The sequence below is a fragment of the Dermacentor andersoni genome, chromosome 10 (assembly GCF_023375885.2).
Source record: "Dermacentor andersoni chromosome 10, qqDerAnde1_hic_scaffold, whole genome shotgun sequence".
Classification (NCBI taxonomy): Eukaryota; Metazoa; Arthropoda; class Arachnida; order Ixodida; family Ixodidae; genus Dermacentor; species Dermacentor andersoni.
This window is the reverse complement of record NC_092823.1, coordinates 125,553,269-125,576,316: the sequence shown is the minus strand read 5'-3', so window position 1 is coordinate 125,576,316 and position 23,048 is coordinate 125,553,269. Positions and strand designations below refer to the sequence as shown.

The following is a 23,048-nucleotide window of genomic DNA, read 5'->3' as shown; positions in this document are numbered from 1 at the left end:
AAATTAAGGAAAGAAACAAAGAACTACATAGGTGTTTCCAGGAAGAGTGGCCAACTTCGTCCCCTCAACGCACACCCTCATTGCCACGGACACTTGTCCCTCTGTCTTCCACTGACGCCGTTGGCAATAGCCTGCTTTGCAGGGTTGCTGTCCTCCACTGTTCAAGGCGTACCGCTTAGTTCTGGACTGGTTCTGGACGCTGCCACAGCCTGCACCGCGTAAAGCTCCAGCGACATCTAGTCACGCTTTGCGCAGCTACAATGCGTCAGAAACGTTTTTGCATTGCGTGCGTGCTTTCGTCGAAGGAAAATCGTAAAAGGGATCGCACGTTATAATAGATTGCGTCGCCGCCGAAGCTTCACACTAGCAGACGTGCCGAATATGCAAAGTCACCACATTGTCAGCTTTCTGAGCTCTCTGGTTAAGCTCTGCGTGGCGAGATGTCGCTCCTGCAGCTTTGTTGCTGCCATACCCATCTCTGGTAAACCGGTATTCAGCAAGCCTCATAACGTTTACGGACAATGTAAAACTCTATGTGATCAGCCCCCGTTTCGTAGACAGAATGCCGTTGTCGCAAGCACACGTGGCGGTCAACGACTGCAGGGGAGACAGATTGCGAACGCCAGCCACCCCGGCAATGAGGCAGTAAAACACTACAGCTGCAGAGAGAGAGAGAGAAAGAGAGAGAGGTGACAGTAGACGAAAAATCAGCAAATTGCAGCGTGTCGGGATACAGTTGCGTAATCAACGCCGAGGGAGACAGAAATAGCTGAAGCAGACACACCGCTCAGCCGAGCATGGCGGTATGACAGAGGAGTGCGGAGAGTTCGGAGTGACAGTGGAACGCACGTATACACACGCATGCAAACACACGCCCACACAGTCACATAACTTCGAAGTTGTAAAAGCTCCATCGTATACTCTTCTCACACGTAAAAGGACGAGACTTAACAGCTGTAAAGGACGGGGCAACACTTATGAGACGTTTAAGTTTGATAGTAAAGCTACGCGCAGCAGTAATTCAGCGGCTATGACGTTGCGTTGCTGGGCGCATTCCGACGGGAGCGGAATGCAAAAAGCGCTCGTCTATCGCGCATTGGGTGCGAGTTAAGCAACTTCAGGTTTATCTATTCTACGTAAATTTCATCTAAGTAATGCTGCTTTTAAGAAACGCGAGGTTAACGTCACTTCTCATGCATAACTTGCGCTCGCCGCATCGAGACTGACTGAGTAGAAAGTTTCTGCTACTACATGCGGCACGGTTCCTATACCGCGATCAAGCTCGGTTTGCAGCGATGCGGAGTCGTCTCGCGATTGGAGCCAGAGAAAGGCTGCAGCCCGGCCGAACGTCCACCTGCCCCCGGACCACCATAGGGACCACTGGGAGCTAGTAGGCACTAAAGCTCCTCCATCCACGCGCCACCACCGCTTTCTACACGTGATCGAGTTTCCGTCGCAGTTCGCGGACGTGCTCCCACGTTCGAAACTGAAGAGAGAGTGCCTCGGAGCGCCCCGAGTTGGCAACACGGCACTCTGAATGTGGCCTCCGCGATCGGCTCCGGCGGCTAATCGCGGAGGCCACGCTCTGAACGAAACGAGGCGAACGCGTTCCTATAGCGCTCGATTTCGACTCTCCGAGTACAAACCGCACCCCGAGAGTGTGCTCAAAAGCGACATGTCGAACGTACACCTTTACATTAGGGGGCGCAATTGCAGCCTTGGGTTCCGCTTCCGGAAGCCCATCTGGGTCCCCGCAAAAAACCCAAGCAGGCTTCGAGTCCTCATATATCACTCCATCCTAAAGCTCTATGTAGAATATATAGAAAATATACGGAATATGTTGCCGGCTCATACTGAGGCGGCGATTCGGCGGGGCACCGCCAGAGCCTATACAGTCGCGCTGTGATTCACTGTTCGCGCGTGGCTCCACAAATCACGCGAACGCACGCACAGCTCTCTCCCCAACTCTCGTGCACAACTCCATGGCGAGCATCGAAGTGCCTGCACTCTATACAGCTTTTTCGAAAAGGTACGCGTGTATACGCTGCCCTACGGAGCAGCTGCTGGCGGTGTTCGACGTGGAGCTCGGGCTCCGGTCTCTCTGGAAAAAGAAAAAAAAGAAAGGAGAGGGGGAGAGAAGGCAAAAGCGTGGCGCGTTGCTCGTGGAACATCTGGACGCCCTTCGTTTCTTTCTCCGCTTTCATCCTTTTGCACGGCCTTCAAGTTTTATCAAGTCTTTTGCTCTGTATTCGAGTGCAAGCTGTGTAAGGAAAGCTCGTTTAGTTGGCTGACCGCAACTACCGAGACGAGCGCGCGACAGGTTGTTAATTGAATGTCGGAACGAGAGATAAACACGGCCGATAACTGCGACGCGTGCACTCGTCGCAGCTGCGAAATAAACGTTGCATGGGAAATGGATTCTTGCGAAACTGGTTCATTCCACATACCGCCGCGATAACGACTGATGACCCGCGCGATATCGCTGCGATGTGGACGTTCACAGTGGTATAGCTGGGACACTATGAGCACGTGCACGGGCCGTATGGTGGCCCACGAAAGCCGCTCGATCGAAATCGGCAGGCGGCGAAATCCTGGAACGATTTGTCGGATGCCAACAGCATCTTAAAGGGCAACTCCGGCGTTTTTTTTTTCTCACCATTAGGACTTTCTCATCTTCACATTATATTGACAGTCGTGTCACCGGTAAGGTGGTTCAATTTGCTTATAAATTCATAAATAATTTTACATAACCAATAAACGGGATGCCGAAATCGAAACCGGTAGCTGCTTCGTGTGACATCACGATGAGTGGATGACGTCAGACCCATACACTACCATAATGCAAACACGCAGAACGCGTGCTGAAAACGCAGTACACGTGGCGCTAACGCCAAAGAAGCGAAGCTGATGATGTCTCCTGACGCCACAGGGAGCTTTTACAAATTCCCCGAACAAGACAGCGGCGATTTCAGCGATGATCTCAGCGACAGCGGTGGTGTACGCTCTGACGTCACAAACACAGGGTGGCCAGTAGAAGGTCATCAGTCGGGAACGCAACCAATCTTTAAAGTTCATTTTCAGGAAAACTAAATGATTTGCAGCCATATCGTTTACCATAGATAATCAAAATGCAAACGTATATTCAAAATTTTATTAAGATCGGTGGACATCGAAAAATTACCGGAGTCGCCCTTTAACGCAGCCTAGTGATCGAGGCGGAAACGATTTTCAGTAGCCGGCGTGGTGCCATTTCGCCTCGTCAATTTTTCACCGCTCATCTTGAGGCACTACGTAGGTGTCCAGAGATTCTGGCATGACTGCGAAACGGCGTACTGGAATCTATGTGAGTGGATGGACTTCTTCAACGCGCATGTATATGACCATGGGTATGACCAGAACAGATCCCCCCCCAACAACAACAACAACAAGAAAAAAAGTATTACCAGAGCTTGGGTGAAAGCATATAGCTAAAGCGAACGTTGATAAAGGCACGCGCCTGTTAATGGGGTTTGCTATAGTGCTTTTTACTTAGCAGAAACAGCAATATATATATATATATATATATATATATATATAAGGATATAAGGAAAGCCAAACACAGGACAGGCGCTTGTCCTGTGTTTGACCGTTCTTTTGTGCCATGTCTCTTTTCAACTTTAGAAATTTTGTCAAGTACGCACCAACTGGGCCCACAGGCAGTTCTTGACATACACAATTCCTTCTTTAGCAATATTAATATGCGTTGCGCGTCCATTGGTGGTAAAGGGATGAGTTGAACTTCCGCATCATTATGGACCGATTTTGCCAACTCCGTTATTTCGTTGCCTTCTATACCAGCATGTCCTGGGACCCACTGCAATATCACTTCATGTTTTCTTTCAGTAGCCCGAGTTGAACTGTTCAGTACTGCGCATGTCATTCGTGCTTGTGGTTGGTTGTCATCAATATTTTCAAGACACTCTAACGCCGATAAGGTTCCGCTATTGTTGATGACGACGTGCGTCCTATGCCGACAAACGTACTCCTCCTGTAAGGACGGTTATAAGACCTTCGATTGACGTTTCTATTTTCACCGTCTGTAGAAGCCGCGGTGGGTAGCAGAGGTCTGAGTGCCAGAATTGCGATCGTGCAAATCGTGATTTATGCTCTTGAAACACGGCGTGTGTCTGTGCACACGGACAGTTCTGTTTCACTGAAAGAAGTCGATGAGCAGAATGCTGAGCGGAAATTCTGAAGAGATGCCGGCATGTTTCAAGGCTGCGATCGAATTAAAGTGAAATGTGGTCCCGGCGCTCCTGCGATAGTGAGGTGAGTGGATGCAGCTTGTCGGACTCCTAGGCGCACTCGTAAACTCCGAGCCTGTAACGGTCGGTTAAAGGACGTCGCAGATAATTTCTGCAGCAATGACCAGGGGGGGGGGGGGGGGGATCAAGCTATTCTCTGGTGGACAAGTGCTGAGTGACCGTGGAGCATGGTTGCAGTTGTTCCACCCGACTTCGTACCTGCGAGTCTGCGAAGATAACATTTATGACACAACTAGTTTGGCCCTCCAGGGCGGTCAAATGATGAGTCCAGCGAAGCTAGTAGTCTAAAATCACACCGAGAAAACGATGTTTCCGAACCGGCTCAATCTCACTGGCTTTCTGCTCAAAAATCGAAATGTCTCGTCTGCGAATGCTTCTTTTGCGAAGACAACGTCCGTGTGGACGCAGCAGTCTAGTTACATGATCCGGCGGCGCAGCAGTTCCGAAACTCCGATGCGAGAGAAATTGCTGCTTGCGCCTATCTTCGGTTGCAGCATGCCGCGGACCAAGAGCACTCAGTCCCACGTCGCAAAGATGGCAGAACGTCAGCGTCAACTCCGTATCCACAAACACGTGTATGTGCTTCGACGGCAGTCCTTCAGCTGACCTCTCCGTGTAGGGCAGCAGGTAACCGATAGGCTGCAATGCGAGGCAGACCATACCCCTAGCCGTCGTAGCGAACAACACGCAATACACCTGAGCTTGATTTCCGGTGACAGCTAGCGCTGCCCTGTGGCCGTGCTCGTAATCGGACGAAGCTACCACCGTGGCGTGTAACGTTACTCGCTCACGCGAGAGGCGTCTTGTCGGACTGGATGCCCTCTAAGGGGCCAGTCGGTAAGGCGAATCGTCCACTTCCTGTCGTACGCGTTGAGGTCATATATTTTCGTCTACGAGCATCGATAAGGCTGTCTGGAACAACAAGCTGTCCAGATACTGCGACAATAAACGAAGTGCTTGGGTGGTCAATTTGACTGACAAAATTCAACGAGATTAGACCAAGCAGCGCAGTTGGACAAGTCGTGTAATGCTTATGGTACATAACCGGCGGTCCGCTGGAACAAGTAAACGCAGTCCATTACGGCGCATAATCACTAGGTTTCGTGATAACATATGGAAAATCGCTGGTACAGGATTAAGCAAACTGTTGCAAGACAGGGGTATAATTGGGAATCGTTGGGAGGGACCTTGGACCTGCAGTGGACGTACAATGGGCTGGTGATCATGACGACAATAATCCAAGAAGGAGGTACGTTGCAGTCAGTGACCAAGTACGGAATGTGGATACGGAGCAGGAGCCTAAATGTAGAAGGCTGAGTTTTCGGAACTGTTCCAGGTTCCTTGTTTGCACTATTAGAGTTTGACTTCATAGTAGCAAAGGCTATTTGTGCATTTGTGCATTGGATCGTGACGCCTGTGCAGGTGAAATTTCTTCGATTAATTTGCCTTAGGGAAACACTGTAGTTTGCATTCACTCTCAGTAATATATTGAACACGCAAGTAGCAATAAGAAATATGTATGGACAGAAGAATGTGACACATTCAGATGTTGAACCTGTGTCTCCTGTATGTATTAGCCACAACCTAATTAGGTAATTAACATGTACGTCAAATTTTAAGTGTAACATCATACTTTGATAAGTCCCAGCCAAATGTATGGAAACAAATTTCTCGCCTAAAAAAATCTCAAATGATCAGCTGCGACAGACCATCAGTCAAAATTCGAAGATCGCAAATTAAAAAAAAAAATGTTAGCTTTACTAAATGCAAGGCACGATGACCCAGCTTGATACAGCGACAAAAACGTAATTGCGTGCGAGAGAAAGAAGGCGAGATAAATGGGCGAAATAAATTTATTCCACGCCTCAAACAAAATTTCATATGTCTGAAAGACTGAACCAATAATGATGACTCAGCATCTATGCCGGATATAAAATGAAACGCATGTAGATGAACCGTTGAACTTGAAACTGCTTGTCTCAAATTTGATTCAACACTTTGCTTCGAGTACAATCCTTCCTCATAAGTTCTGCTAAATAAACGAAACTTCTTTTTCTTGCAAATATGTTCCAGGTACTTAGCAGAACCTGTATCGGACCAGATTAAAAGCGCTTACTGTCGGCGCTTATATGCCTATTGGACGTTACCCTTGATATTCCTCACCGGTGTACATTGACTTTAGTTGATCTCGCCGTGGCCTAAGCTTGATGACATGCTTCCGGCTTCGTCTAGAATTCCTCGAGTATTTCTTTTTTGTTCACATAACCATTTTATTACGGCGATAAAAGTTTGAAGTTCAGTTTACGAGACGCTGCAGTTGTATGAATTGTGGATCATTGTTCAGTATGCACTGTTCGCACCAAATGAGGGCAGTGTTTTAAGAATAACAGCTGCAGTTTCTCGCGCTATTAGTCGGCACTCGAGGTATGTGCTGAGCCATTTTGGGTGATGTACTCTGCAGGGGCTTTTGGACAGTCGAACTATTGCATGTACGGGTTCGGATAGTGTCATATAATTTGTGAGGACAAACTCGGTTTCAAGCAAGAGAACAAACAGTGTGAACAGAGTCACTTCTGCTGATGCCGAAGACGAATGAGAAATTTATACTCAGAGGAGGTAATCGCCTTAGCACTATTGTGGTTTAAACCATCATGGGAAGCGCATGAGCCCCGGTCGCACATGCATGGTCGTGTTAGTTTTGAGAATGACTGTACAGCATTTAGAGTAAGCTGAACCAACCATGAAGCAGTAAGCAAAACACCTGGAAGTTCGTTACGCATATATGAAGTATATCGTTCCTGCTAATTAAAGGTCTCTGATCGGCATTTTTGTCTTATGCTTTCGAAATAACTACAGTACTTAGTTATTTATTCATCTGGATGTTCTGTGCATGACACCGCACGTTCAACACTGTCCTCAGGTCACGCGTCGTTCTTCCAGTGCAATGCGCGCACCAAAACGTTAACCGGATAAATATGCGTATAATCAGGACTACGTTACAAACGCGGAAGCGCGCGTGCACGTGTCAGTTCGTACACGTTGCTTGTACGCGACCTGCTGGCCAGACCACGGCGGGACCCATCAAAAACTGACAGCGAGCTACTTGCTTTGATTTACTTCGTTCCTTTCGCCGTTGAACCCGTATGAACCATTCGGGACTGGTTTCCGTTCGTGCGCTCTGCAAGCACACCCACGTTCAAACGTGTATATATGTCCTTCCGTGCCCGATCGTTCTCTTCATCTGAGAGTCTCCGGCGTTCAATCACACTCGAAGTGTGGCCAGTCACGTTGTCTGCCGTTCGGCGTGCTGACCACTGACGAACCACGCTCGACCGAAGCCGTAAACCGGTCCCACAAAGCGGGATTCTAGGCGAGCGAAAAAAAAAGCGCTATTCAGATAGACTGTTCAAATTTGTTTTTTTTCTTTCCTCAGGCCGTAAGGGCCGTCCCTGAACAGACGTCCCTGAACAGACGGCGCATTCGAAGCCGTCTGCTTATAAAAAAAATGTGCATAAAATACAAAAGGCAGTGAGTCGTATGCTTCATTATGCGCGATGCGGTGGGATTGTGGGCCGCTGTCAAAAGCGACGACGCCGCGCCGTTTTCGAAGAAGCCGGTTCCACGGCTGCACTGCAGCTTCGAACCCTTCGGTCACTGTTGGCTTGCCTTGGCTGTCTTCGTGCCAACAAAGAAAAAGAAAGAAACAAACAAGCGGGGGTTGCCTCGCCGCTTTCGTCGTTGTCTGCGAGACGCCGCAGCAGACGATGCCGCGCCCGGCAGGTCGACCTTCCCGCTCTCCGAAGTCTTTTGCGGCACCGTCGTGGGGCCCTCCCTCGAAGATCCGTGAGGCGTGGATTGTAGGGGGGAAACAAAGAAAGAAGGAGAGGTCATAGCCGGCGTGGATCCACCGAGATTAGGAGGACGAGGGAGGCTGTATAAACGCACCCACAAGAGACAGCCAGGGAGATTGGACGGGGAGAGGAGGAGGAAGGTGGCATGCCCACACAGCTGAAGGAAGGCGTAGCGGACGAGCAGACGCACATCATCACCGCCACTGGCAGGCGTCGTCTGCTCTTCCCACGTCTGGGACAGGATCTGTGCCAAAAAGTTATTTGAGAAAACCGTCTGCCGTGTGGCTGGGACGCAGACGGTGTCGAGCTCCTGCTTCGTCGATAAACTAAGCGACGGGGCCTTTGAAGCGGCGCTAGAGAAAAAGAAAGACCAACACAGTCTAGCCTGAGAGGTGGTGTGTTCTACCGCGTGTGAGAAAAGGGAACGCTGTTTGTGTTGCAGTGTGTCGGCCCACAGTACGCACTAAGCAGCGCACACAACTAAGCTGAATGCATTGCAATACAAACCTTGTTTTGTCTCGACACGAGCTTTATTTAGGGCATATATACCTTGGCCTAGTATGAGCGACACAGTATAGATCTTTGATCCCTAGGTTACAGGTACGCTGGTCCGTATTGTAGCTTTTGCAGTGAATAACACGGGCAATCAGTCCATCATTTATTCAACCGTTCAATCGATCAATGTCTAGACTAAACACAAGCAGATACATTATACACACAGCACACACAAACGCCTACACAACACACACGCAACACAAGCACATCTGCACACGCACTAACACATTCGCGACACACTAACGCACAACACAGGCACAAAGCTACGAGCTGACTGTCGCTCGTTGTGCTTCACGCAAATGGTGGGGGCAACGAAGCAAGAGGAAAAGCTTCAAGGAGCGCAAAAGGTTTCCGGTCTCACGCGAAACGGGGCAACGTCAACCGGTCCACACTTCTCAGTGGTCATTAGGTGTGACGAGAATGACGTGCGAAATACTCACGCCTGTGTGCGTGCGTGCGTATGATTCATGTGTACATCTATCAACCGCACTGACACCCCTCCGGAAGGTTTTAACGCCGTACCATATTGGAGCACACCGACCCTCGCGAGACGGGCTGTGACACCATGATTACGACGGCGAAAACTGTAGTGGCTTGCTCGTTCTGGGAGCGAACGCAGAGCAGACATGTTTTTGATATGTTTATTTTTCTTATTGTGGTCACTGAGTAACGATGGCAGTTGCTACAAGCAGGAAAGTTATTTTATGGACTGCTGTGTCATTCACCGCAAAACCTCTCTGTTGCAATTATGACTGCAGACTGAATTAACAAAGTTACAATCAGTTGTTCAATCAATCAATTGAAATCGAAAGGTATTGCCACACCTTTAGCTTCTGTATCTTCCTTGGAAAAAAGTCAAGAAAAATAAACAGTATCAATCAATCAATCAATCAATCAATCAATCAATCAATCAATCAATCAATCAATCAATCAATCAATCAATCAATCAATCAATCAATCAATCAATCAATCAATTGGTTTAGGAAAAGCTTTTCTTGGTCTCGTCGTGTCAAACTTGCCAAAGCAAGAACAGTGGCGTTGACATAACGGATGCAAGAAAGGTCGCAGGACAGTCGCCACGCCGAAATAACGCTGATCGGAGTCACCCTTTTTAAATTATGTTCGCTACGGTTATTGCTCCGTTCAATGAATGCATTAATGAATTGATCAATTTATCGGACCTTTCTTCTCTCGCGCAGCACTGCTGACCTTCGTCAACTGCTGGGACGTCAAGTGGTCGACGCGCGTGCAAGACTTCTTCACCTACGGCAAGCTGATCGCCCTGGCCACCATCATCATCACCGGAGTTGTGCAGCTGTGCTACGGTGAGTCGAAGGTCACGTGCATTCAGTTGCCGACCGCGTAACAAAGATGGCGGCGCGGCGTTACTAACACAGTCGGACGTCCTGAAGTTCGAGAACTGCAGGGAGACCTCACTGTGACCATAGACAGCACTACAGTGGAAATCTCGGCTGTTGGTGCCAAATCTCATTCTAATTTGATGTATGTGCTGCAATAAGTGCATAGAACAAAGTACGTACAAAAAAATAAACAGCCCGTGCTTTGTTTAAAAAGTACAAGCCTGGACTGCAGACTTTAAGTTGTCCAGACAGTTTACTATATGCTTTCCATCTTTCCTCAGCATCGTCACCCATCATGCGCCTTTTTCTTCCCTCTTTCTTTCCCTCTTTCCCTTCCCCCAACGCAGAGTAGCTGGCTAGAGGAATGTACCTCAGGCCTACCTCTCTGCATTTCATATCATTAAACCTTTCTCTCTCTCTCACAGTACTACATAAAAATACGCTTCTTTTCAACAAGAAGTGCAATGACGCAATACAACAGAGCTCACAAAAAATCAACAAATAAATTAATAATTCAGTTAATTAACCAATTTCCTTTAATGTAAGAAAAAGAAGCCTTACAGCATTACAAACATGTACCAAAACCCGCATATAGGTTACAAAGCAATAGAGGTAACCAGTGTTGTTGTCTTAGCCGTTATTTCTTGAGCGTATTCGAGAATTAGTTTGGGTGGTGAGCCTAGATTTTTAAGCTGCGCATACGAAGGCGAAATCGAAGTAGGAAGGAATATATGCACGACAATGTGAGGCTAGCCTTAACACTCGCAACTATAACGTTCAGTGAAAAACACACACAACGAATGAGTAAGCAGTTTCACGACACACTTGCCTCCTAACTACACGGAGGTGGGCGAGGAGGCGTTGTATGGTATCGCTTATCGGCCACGAATGCTTTGAAGCTGAAAGTTTGTATAATAAACGTGTACTGTTGTACACAAGTCACTTCCGGATCTATGAAGACTGCTACAATATCCTCATGAAATTTTGCTTAGAATTTTTTTTTATATTGATGGCGACAAACGTAAGACGCGTGCATCAAGGGATACACGGTACACCAGGACAGAATCAAAACATTCAGCAAATATCTGCCTGGTTGGGGACTGTATTAAAGAGAAGAAAAGCAGAATAGAATGCGACGAAGCATGACAAAAACAACATTCACAAAAAGGAAAACGACAACGATTCATTTTACGGCAGTTTTATTTCTTTCGCGTTATGTCTAAGCAGCGTAATAAAGATGTCGCCGAATCATACGGCTATGGAGAAATGCTTCTTATACGCAACAGAAGACCTGCCGTATGATTGTGTCGTATTAATGAAAATGATAGAGCAATATAAAAATAAGATAAAAAGAAAGACGCGACAGGGTTGTCGTAAAACGTGGTCCTGTAGAATTTTATGATGGTCCTGGCGGGACAGCGTCGATATACCATTAGATAAGCACAAACGGGAATCGCCAAAATGTTCAGGTGTACACTGCGAGCTTGTACCGTGCGTCACAACTTTTTGAAAATGAAAAGAAAGGAAGGAAGAACCCAAATTTCGTACGGACGTAACTACAGTGTCGAGGAGAAATTATGCGCTCACTGTAAACTCGATGACGTTCTTTTTTTGAAGGTGCAGCGTCACATTTACATACGTAATCGGTGCTCCTTGCTTTAAATAATGACCGTACGCCCTAAACAGCAGCAATTTACCCAACGCAGCGCGAATACAAGTTATAAGTTACACCAATTGGAATTATCAGCGGTGATTGAAAGAGAGACAGTCACTATTTCGACCAGAGCACTTGTCTTATTAAGGCTTAAGTGGTTCATACCCCCGATGGTCTGCGAAACGCGGCATGCGGTACAGGAGGTCACGTGAGCTCCCCTCGCGCAGACACGCGCTCGTGCCACTGCTCTCGCGTTCGCCGTCTTCTTCCACAGCTGGCTGCGATGCCGCTCATTATGTCAAAAAGGCAAAGTTAATTAAGGAAGCATCAATTAAGGAACTCGAACTCACGACATATGGTGGGAGAAAACAAGCAATACGTGACAACGCATTCGAATGAGAATGCAAGTAATTTAATGAATGTCTCTGTGGGGTGAGGTATAGCCTTACCACCGCTGCCCGGGCCCGCTGGATTATACGTAGCTGGTCGTGTAGTTCCGAGCTAGTCACATCATCGGGTCACCGAACGCGACTGCTTCTCCTTTGGAATCTCTTTTTTTTTTCAAAATTTCGGACATGCCAAGTTGGGGTGCGGCCCTTACACGAGTTACTGGCAGCTCCCTCCGAGGAGGGTTCCAAGCAGTTGCGGATAAGAGCAGAGAAGAAAACATAACTCGCACTCGTCCCGTGGGCCCAAGACGTCGACCCCCCCCCCCCCCCTCCGGGAGCCACACTAGGCCTACCTGCCCTAACTTCCAACCCTGCAGTGGCAAATAAAGTTGTTTCTCTCTCTCTCTCTCTCTTACATGAGTCTATGTATACCATCCATTTACCTTGACGCTTACTGTCGCTTCCGCGCAGACCAGTGCATAGGCACCCTGCTCTGCTGCTGGAACGACGCTAATGTACGCGGGCACAAAGCTCGTGCCAGCAGCGGAAGCCAGAACGCTGCCCTTACATGACTACGGCAGAAGCCGATCGAAAGGAGCGTGACGGTGCGTCCCGACTCGGTTTAGTCGCTTTTGCAGCCAAAGAGCGCTGCGCTCCTCGGCCTTTTAACCTTCCACGCGCTAGCCACGTGGAAGTGCATCGATTCCATATCATAACATACCGTACCATATCGTATCATACCGTATCATACCGTATATAACAGCACGACGCGCCAGCATCGAAAGGAGCGTTTCGTACGACTCAACAGACTTGAAAAACGATCACCTTTGCACGAATTGTCGTGCTTATATGTACCGCGGTGTATACGTGCCTGTGCGAGTGGCTGGGGTGTGGGGGAGGGAGAGGGGCTTCAGCGACATCTCTACATAGCGTTCGCAACGCGTCCACAGCACTGCGGGGAGAGGAGCAGCGGGCCGTCGCCGTAAATCGTATCGTTGGCAGGTGCCGTAGAAGCCAGCAGCTGTGCGACAGGCAGTTCGTGCCAAGTGGCCCCGAATACGGGCAGCGATCGTCGCATGCACACGTTGCCGACTATAGGTCGGTGGTGCCGTTCCAGACGTCTGGCTCGGAGCCGTTCGAGGCACGCAAACGAAGAATCGCTATAGCGCTTAATTAAAACTCTAGCTTGGGCTAGTTGGTTCGTGCTTGAATGCGTGAAGAGCAAGGCGCAATAGACCAGGACAGAAGAAGAGCACAAACGACAGGACCGGCGCCACTCACAACTAAGTTTTATTTCCGCAGCAAGTCTGCCTTATGTAGGTCAACCAAGCCGAATCACGCATGAAACATTAGTCATCTGTCGTTTGTGTTCTTCTGTCCTGGTCTATTGCGCCTTGCTCTTTACACGTTCAGCTATAGAGTTCGCTTTTTAGAGAACAGTTGAAACATCTTCTGCATCCTGTGACTGCATCCTGTTTCACGCTGTTTTTAACTTCGTTGCTAATCGTACATTCTATATATTTGTACATGTCATAACAGGAGGTCCCCCTAGCTGACAGCTTTTACTTTGGGATCTCCTTCTGTATTACATTTCCTTTGTAATTGTAATAATGTCTAATAATAATAAAATTGATTGACTGATTGATTGATTGCAACAGAGGCTTTGCAGACTTTCTGCACACTTTCTTTATCGCGCGACTACAGAAACTCTGCCGAAAGTGAGCGTGAAAAATGTGTGGCAACTGGTAGCAGGGAGGCGGTGGAGAGAGGCAAAAAGTCTGCATATAGATTGCAAGCATGTTTTTTTTGTGTGTATGTGGTCCAAAGCGACATATTGCATGTAGTATTCCTGGCGAAAAGCTACAAAGCGTTCTGTAACGGCCAGGCAGTGGGCTTCTTAAGAACACAACTTTAATTCATTTGGCCCAAGAATTAAGGGTTGGTTACGAGTATAGAGAGAATTGAAGGCGGGAGCTACATCCTGTTCTTGAATTTCGCCCCGAAGCCCCTGCGTCAGTACGCAATCGTGACGTCATGAATAGCTTTCAGAAGTATTGTTCTCGCGTTTGGGCCGTTTCGACGCAGGAAAATTGTTCGAACCCTGTTAGGTTGAGTTTTTATTTTATTTTTACAATGGAAAGTATAGCCCTTCTTTACAGAATTAACTGGGGCCGAGTGGATGCTTTCAAAATCGCGATGACGTCACGGAGACCTGACGCAGGAAGTACACGGCGCTGCGCCGCCACCAGTATTGCGATCTTGCGTCGTCTCTGGCGTACACCAATTAAGCTTTTCCTTGCGGTGAGAGCGACCGCGCACTTTGACATTTCAGAAACTGTTTATAAGTACATACAGCTTAACTTGCTAGCTATTTTTTTCGAAGGCTGGCCAACCGGGCACGTTGGAACGTAGCCGTAGTATATGCAGTGATATCTCTAGCAGACACATCGTTCTGTACAAAGAGAGAGATACATATGTATACTCTTTGTTAGAAAAACTGAGAATTTTGCCGGCGCGTATATAACCGCCGGCATGCTACTCTATATAGGGATGGGGAATGGGATTGAACTATTCCAGAGGAGAATGGGAGAAAAAGAGAATAAAAATAAATATGAAATGTGCAAATGTTCTATACAAAGCTATTTCGCATTTCTACTATCTCCCCATGTCCGCGTCCCCTTGAAAACGATGTGTAGTTGCTGTAGTGTACTACACTTTCCTCTTTCGGCCCACCCGGTGACCAGATGATCCTTTGTCCCATTTCTGCAAGTGCCATGGTGCTCCATATGCAATCGGTTTCCAACTGATTCTTATTTACGAGTTCCTCAGTAGATGAGATCAGGCCCGTTTGTAAAAGGTATCGCACGCATGCACCAAATGATGTTAACTACAGCCTTCGTCACTGTTTTTTCCGAAAATGGCTCGGCGGGACTTCAGTACATTTCATTCTGTTTATAAACGAGGAGGTGCTTGGCGTTTCGTTCGATATTCGGACGTCATTTATTATCCAATGTTCGTACTCGATTCCATTCGGAAATTTCCCCATTTTAAACACCGTGAGTTAATATCCTTCACTACTGCTCCGTGAAAAGCGTTGACGGTTAGGATAAACACAGCGAAGAAGCGAACAGCAACACAGCCAACTGCCGGAACAGCCCGTGAATAGCGGTCACGTCAACCGCGTACTACCGCGAGCACTGACTGGAGAGTGACTGACAGTCCGCCTTGCGAAACGAACCCGCGCCCTATTCATCTACAGGGTGTAGCAAGCCGATGAGCAGTTCGCGTTCAGCTTCGCTGCGTAGGTGCGCCGGAGTTGGTGTGCGTATGCGTGTGCGTGTGTTGGCTAAACTAATTAAATTCTAGTGCTTTGCGTGCCAGGACCACAATCTAATTATGAGGCGCGATGTAGTGTGGGCGATTCCGCGTTAATTTGGCCGCCTGGGCTTAATTAACGTACAAGTACAAACGTAAGCGGCGCGGGCGTTTTTTGCATATCGTCACCATCGAAGTGCGGCCGCCGCAGTCGGGCTCGAACCCCCGACCTCGAACTCAGCAGCGCAACACAACAGCCACTGAGCTGGCTTGGCGTACTGTGCGTTTGTTTTTTGTGTTTGCGTGTTTGAGTTTATCAGGTGTGTACGTTCTGCCCAAAACCTTTCGCAAGTCCTAGCTAGGGGTCGAACTATACGAAATCTATTCGGGGTTTTACAAACGCTTCACCATAAATCCGGTGAAATTCCTTCGCTATAACCGAGAGTCTTTTTGGAAGGCCTCACTATATCCGAGCTTAGTATCCAGGAATCATGTCCGCTATATCCGACCCGTGTTCCTGTATGTTCTACGGTTCCACTCTCTGTGTTCCCTCGATACCGACCGTGCCACCACACACTTTACACAGCCGTCGTCACGCGAGAACCGTTGTGGAACTCCTCTATGACGCATCGCTTAAGAAAAAAAGAAAGAAAGGAAAGAACGAAGATAGAAAGGAAGATAGAAAGAAAGAAAGGAAGGAAGGTAGAAGGGAAGGGAGGTATAAAGAAAAGTATGTCTTAGCTTACGCACCAGTCCTCGCGACGAACGTTGCAATGAATACTCCTGTGTAAGATCATCGCACTACATGACCACGTAAATTTCAAAATTTGTTGGCTGCGGCGTAAGGGAAGTCAATTATTATTTTTTTATTTTCGGCTTCCGCGGGTTCTGAAAGCTTTCGCGTTCAGCTGTACGTCCTACTGTCGTTTCAGGGGATGCCTCGAGCGATTAACAAAAGTAGCGCGGCAGAGGTTAAGAGGCGACTAATTCTTAGGTAGCGCATCACAAGCTACTGCGGGCATGTCACTATTTGACTATAGTGAAGTTTTAATTTTAAGAAATGTGTATTTTGTAAATGCGAACGAGCACACAAAGTACATATATATATATATACCGCTTGCTAGAAACACTGTACCTGACACCCCGTTGAGAAGGAAATAAATATTTTGACAAAACACCTATACCAACTTGGTGAGTGACGATGATGACACAATAATCCAGCAGAACTTTTTGTTGGGCTAGTTGGTGCATGTTACTGAAGTACTATAGCGCCAAACAGACGTAGCGCTCGTCCAACAGAACAGAACAGAAACAAACAGCAAACAGAAAGCGCTCGTCCGTGTCTCTTCTTGTGTCGTCTGTTTGGCGCTATAGTACTTCAATGACACAGTAACACTGGGTCGATAGACATAGTACACACACGAAATGTACGGCGAAATGCGTTTGCTGTAGAAGAATTCGGAGAAGCGTTCAAGTTCAGATTGTATTCAATCTTTCAGTGCTCGATTCTTTTCCGTTGTTATTCGATTCGCATTCGACTCGCCTGAAAAAAAAAGAAGAATCAATGTTCGCAGTCCCCCCTTATACTGATCTATGAGTCAGACAGGTGATTTTGGCCTTCCGGTTTCGATCGCGTGTTACGCTTCGGGAGTTGGTTCCGCGTTGGATATTCTTTGTGCGACTGCCGGGGCAGGGCGTTGTCCCATTCAAGCTTTTCGCAACTTTCGAACGCTGTTGCGCCGTCGTTTTCATACATCTCGGTTATTTAGTTCGCGTGGTGCCTCGACCTGTCCCCGTTGGCCGTGGTCGCCGTGTATTTTTCTCACACTCTGCTCCTGCGTGTTCGCAATGGTTCATTTCGTACCATTCCCAAACGTCCGTATTTGTTTATGCGCTTGCAGTTTTGCATTGGCTCGATCGCTGTTCCCGTTCGTTTCGCAAATTGTCTCATCGAGCACTGTGGCCACACCGTGGGACGGAGAGAGAGAGAGGGAGAGAGAGAGAAATAGAAGACAGGAAAGGGCAGGGAGGTTAACCAGACGCACGTCCGGTTTGCTACCCTACACTGGGGGAAGGGGGTATGGGGATGAAGAGAGAGAGAGCACCGTGGGACGGGGAGCGCGCGCGCACAGAGGGCGCTCGCTCGAGGCTCGTAAACCGTGTCCTGTTTGGAAAGAACTTCTGTTGGACTCAGTTGTGTGTGTGTGTGTGTGTGTGTTTGCGCTCGCTGCGTTGTTTTGCATTTCCTTAGCTACTTGCCGCTGGCACAGGTGTGTTCCGCTTAATGACGCTGCGCGCATGCGCACTGAAGCTGCACATTTGTCGCGCTTTCCCAACTCGCGTCGGCTTGAAGGGGTCACCGGCCCGACAGGCGTTTTCCTGCTCGAACACTTTCCCCGCCGAGCCTTGCGTCGTTTTCAGACCGTTTCCTGTTAGCGGCTGTAGTAATGGCTTTTTTTTTTGTTTGCTCGCTCTTTGTTGCTTCCTCTGCAAACCTGCGGCGCGTTCGATTATGCCCTGGGAAAAAAGCGTTCTCCGGGGTTGAGAAAAAAGTTCCACCCTGGTTTTAGGCGCGGTTTCAGATTCCGTGGCGCTATATCGGCAGGAACTTTTTTTGTAATGTTCGAAGAAAGTTAACGTAGACGCCGTTCCGATCACGCGATGTCGCGAGTTCTCTGAGATCACGCAACGGTGCGTGCCCGGGAGTTCTGGACCACCTGTCTCAGTTATGTCTACTGCTGCGCCACTACGCAGCATGTACTGCGATCTTAACCAAATGTGTAGTTAAGCTGGACTTGAGAAGTTTGGATTTACAGGCGCAGTCTGAGAAACGTAAGTGGATCTGCCACTGAGGCTGTTGAAAGAGACGGCTTGAATATCGGTGGCCTAGTGAAACATGAAATGTGACAATGAAGCGGACTCTCTATGTTAATAGTATCCCAGTGTACTAAGGTGTGTAAGGATTTAGATACGCCATGCAGTAAAGTTTGAAAAAAAAAATTGAGTTTGTTGGTAGGTTCCACGTTCCCGTTTCTAAGGCATTGATAATTATGATGATGAGAACGATCACCATCGCCATCATCATCATTAATCGACAGTATATTATTGCCAACAAATCCATCACCGCCCTCACCACCACCGAAAGGCAAGACAACTGGCCCTCAATGTTTGATAATAAAAACAAAAGCCAGTGACGATTTGTGGCTCATATTTGAAGTTGTAACGCGATGGTCCAAAAAGAAGGAATAAAGAAAACAAAAAACAAAAATGAGCAAAGCATTCCACTTTCGCTATTGAACAGAAGCGTAAAAGCTCTTCCGTGGACAAAAGTCTTTTCTTTTTTCTTTTGATAGCGCTGGAACCTTAACACGGCAGCCAACTTGCAGGACTTTGGCGACATATCCATTCAGGAGGCCGCGTGGGCCGATGCCTTGACGCAGGAAAAATAAAGGCGTTTGCTTTCCCTGCCGTGTCTCTCGCGCTTCGAAAGCTTGCGTGGGAAGGCTCACGTTAGCGCGCTTCTTGATCCGTTAGTCTGCACAGCTGTTTAGAAAGACCTCTCGTGTCCCGCGGCGATGAGGCGACACCCGTCTCGACGCTCTTGTCAAAACATCTTGCGTTAGCGCGAGCTTTTCATTGCATTTTTTGTGTGTGTGTGTGCGCGATTGCCGTTTACTATATAGGTTGTTTAGGCCGGCTGCCTCGCTTTCCTAACTCCAGCAGCTCCCTTCTCCTCTGCGTAGGAAGCACCGCGAAATTCACGAGCCATCCCGTCAGCAGTTTGAATCGAAGTATACGTATACAGGGGCGGAGGACAAGTTGTGGGCGGTGGTTATTACTTTGCGTAGGGGGTAGCTGTGCTTCTTACGAAATGACTGCGCTGTTACGTACTCAACATAAGGAAACCATGTTTGATGACACGCTAACAATTCAGTACAAACTCTGCCCAAAAGCCTTGAATACATTGTACCAGCACGTCTCGCTTCTGAGATTGTTTGTCAATTGATTTTCTGCGCTTGCAGTTTGTGCTTGCAGTTTGTGCTTGCAGTGTGTGCTTGCAGTATGTGCTTGCAGTGTGTGCTTGCAATAGAAATTATAATAGCAGATGTTTATTTTTCTTGCGCAACTTGCAAGCGATTTGTGTTTATTCGTTGTGCATGACATTGATAACACCGCGGCATGAACTACTAATAAATCTGTGCAGTAAACTTCGTTTAAATACACCGATTGTTTGCACCGAACGGGCATTGTTTCATACGCGCTCTACAGCTGCAAGTGTGCGGGTGCGGCGGACTTTTGTCCGTCAAGCACTTACTGCTTTATTTTTTTCTTTGGCCCTGCCTCCTTCTGAAATTTTGTCTAACTTCAAGGGAAAATAAAAACGGACAAAAAACAAAAGAAACGCGCCGCGCCGCTCGTCCTCTTTGCGTCCGCGTTCCAAAAACACGCATAGACTTTTTCCCAGCAAACAATTTTAGCACTGAGCTCGGAGAAAAAGCATCCATTCTTCCATGTTCCATGTTCCAAGCATCCATGTTCTTCTTTTGTGTGTTAAACCTTCCATCATGGCGTTTACTACTTTTCCCCCCATACTTTTATAGCATTTGTATAATGAATATAGAGTGCATATGTACTACCTTGTTCACCTAAAGTTATCTATGTCCGCGCCTACTTGAACTGTGTTCTCTTGAATATGTATCCTGCCCGCTTTTCTGCAACAGCCTCAAATGTGAGGCTAGCAGTATGCTCAAATAAATAAATAACATAAATTCCGCTCGCAAATTTAATGCGTTCATTTCTTGTCAGAGTAGACCCCTCGCCCATCTACGCGCAGCTGCCACGGTTCCTGTGAGTATCCACAGCACTGTAAGGTTATTTACACCCTTAAAAGGGAAAAATGGCGTAAATGTGTCTGTAACTCACATCCTTAGCGTGTTATCTATATAACGGACACCGTAAGGGTGTGTGTTATAGACACAATTACACCTTTTTTCACTTTTTAGGGTGTAAATTTTTTTTACAATGAGCGCGGAGGCGCAGTGGCTGTGACGTTTTGATGCTGAGCACGAGGTCGCCGGTTCGATCCCCGGCCGCGTTGACCCGCATTTCGGCGGGTTTGAAATTCAAGATAACGCTCGTGCACTTCGATTTAGGTGCACAAAATAAAAAAAGCCGCGAGGTTAAGCTTTTATCCGGAGCCCTCCTCCACTACCGAGTCTCTCGTAGCCCTAGTGTTTCTTTTGGACGTGGGACGCTAAAGCCCCGCAAATCAATCAATCAATCAATCAATCAATCAATCAATCAATCAATCAATCAATCAATCAATCAATCAATCAATCAATCAATCAATCAATCAATTACGGAGGAAAGCGTAGAAGGCTTCGGGATGTTCTTCAGCATATTAGTCAAAGCGCATTTGCATTTGCCACTTTACCTTCGTGAAGCCGCTCTTACGATGACCTATTTCCCAGGGAGAAAAGAAAAAAAAAAAAGAAGCAGCGGGCGCGCAGTTCGGGGGAATTCGGGGAATATGGTAGAGCAAGAGCATGATGCTCTGCATGCATACATATATATGCATGTTAAGCATATATATACACAATATTCGAGCAATTATATATACCGCACTGTGGGGCCTCGGGGCAGCCGCGCACCTGCAGAGCGCTGTGCAGATGACGACAAATGAGGACGGCGCCAGCCGATTGTATGACACGAACGTTTTTATATTCACGTTGTCGTCGACGTGCGTTTGTTTGTCCTTCAAAGCAAATATTCATGGTGCACCAAGCGTTAAGCATTTCTGAAAATGCGATTGACGTCGCGTTTGTTTTCGATGGTTGTCGATCCACTTTTTTTTAGGGCGAGATAGATGAACCCCAGGACCTCGGCTCTTTGTCGCTTCTTCTGGGGTACGCGCTGGTAGCAGTCACTTTCATGTCCGGCATTGATGCGTTAACAGAAACGTACGATCCCTACTTTGCACTTTCCAAAAGCTCGGCAGCGATTGCTCGTTTGGTTTCTTTTCGTTCGTCTTCTGTCATTGTGTTAGGCTCGACTCTTGCACCAAGTTTCCCGAACCGTTGCGTTAGAAGGTTAGATGACACGCATCTCAGTTCAATTTCGGATGTTCTGGAATTACGCGCGCGCAACAGAATGGCAACATTTATGCAACAATAGCCTCGCACGTTCTGTATTTTCAATGGTGCGTGACGTTGGCGGCGGCGGCTAACTCAGGAATCGTCTTTCGCCGAATTTCTGCTGCCCGAAACATTTAGTGCTGTGAAAGGTGATCGTCACGGCATTATATTATACACAATGCCGCGTGTCCATCTCAAGTGGCTTCAAAATGCAGGGCGTGCTTTGGTGGCCCTTTAAACGAACCAAGCCTGCTACGAAACTAACGCATTCCTGTTCTTTTTCTTCTGTCCTTTTCTCTCACAGGACACACCGAGCACTTCAACTTCGAGAATACCGAGACGGACGTCACAAAAATTGCGCTGTCCTTTTACTCGGGGTTATTCGCTTATAACGGCTGGTAAGTGCACTTTTACTTATTTTGCTGATGTTGACCACGGGTGTTCGTTGCTTTGATCAAATAAGTGACCAAACTTTTTTTTAATTGTGTAATGCGCAAACGTAGTTCGCATCCAGAAAAATTAAAGCAACTTTTTCACCTTTGTTTTCGACCACAGAGGGTACATTTGCGGGTAAAAATGCTATTTCAGTAAAAAAGTTTTATTAGTCTAGTAATCAGTAATCGGTTTGCTCGACTATCTACAACTCATAACTTGCTACACCGTGTCAAAAGCATTACTCTAGGCTATGTGATGAGGAGGCAGCGCTAAGTCCAATTTAGCGTTGCAAAGATGATACATTGGGCATTACACGGTTAAATATTATCTATGTTTAGGGAGATGTTGGCAATTGTAGGAGGTGCCGGCTACTTCCGTTATATTAAACTCATATTCTCGCTATTTTTATCGTCAATACTTTCAGCCTCAGCGCTGGTGGCTTTATTGCCTTACTTGCTACAACTCAACGAATGTATTCTGTGTATTTTAGACATGCTCTCTGATATGCGAAGGAAGTGAAAATTTGTTGGGGGACAGCTTATTAGTTAATAAATTTTCTGCTTCGGAAACATTCTCAATGAAATCTTGCGCCCGAATATAGACTGCCAATATGCATTTTGTACTAGCCTTCAATAGACAATCTGTAAAAGGACGCTTATTCTCCTGCCTTAGAGGTAGGCCCTGTGCCTCTAGAATGTTTCTTTGGTCGAATGTGTTCCAGCCTGAGTGTTTAGCAAGCAGCGTTTCGCTGGTGAAGCACTCAGTTAGTTGAAAAGAAACAAATCACAGTTTGTACGAATTATGCAGGCTTTATACGGTAGCGTTTACGTCTACATATCTTGCCTTTAAAACTGAATTATAATATGAAGCTTAACAGCGACGTTTGTAGCAAACCAGATGAAGAAAAGACAGCTTTATGCGGAAACGACTTACTTGTGTTTTGCTAAGCAAAATTACCGAAGAAAAGTGCAACAGCAGGAATTCAGTTTATAATGACGTTCAAGAATCAGTTGCCTTACATATAAGCTGTCAATCCTATGTTGTTGCACT

The 23,048-nt window shown here is 47.2% G+C and overlaps 1 protein-coding gene across 1 annotated transcript in view; it reads left to right on the top strand.

Annotated features, from left to right (window-relative positions):
- The window catches only part of LOC126544953 (large neutral amino acids transporter small subunit 2), a 123,941-nt gene that overhangs the window by 84,145 nt on the left and 16,748 nt on the right, over positions 1 to 23,048 (top strand). Inside the window, exons 3-4 of the mRNA XM_050192525.3 lie at positions 9,910 to 10,035; positions 21,868 to 21,961. Coding sequence (XP_050048482.1) covers positions 9,910 to 10,035; positions 21,868 to 21,961 — 220 coding nt within the window. The remainder of the gene's footprint in view (positions 1 to 9,909; positions 10,036 to 21,867; positions 21,962 to 23,048) is intronic.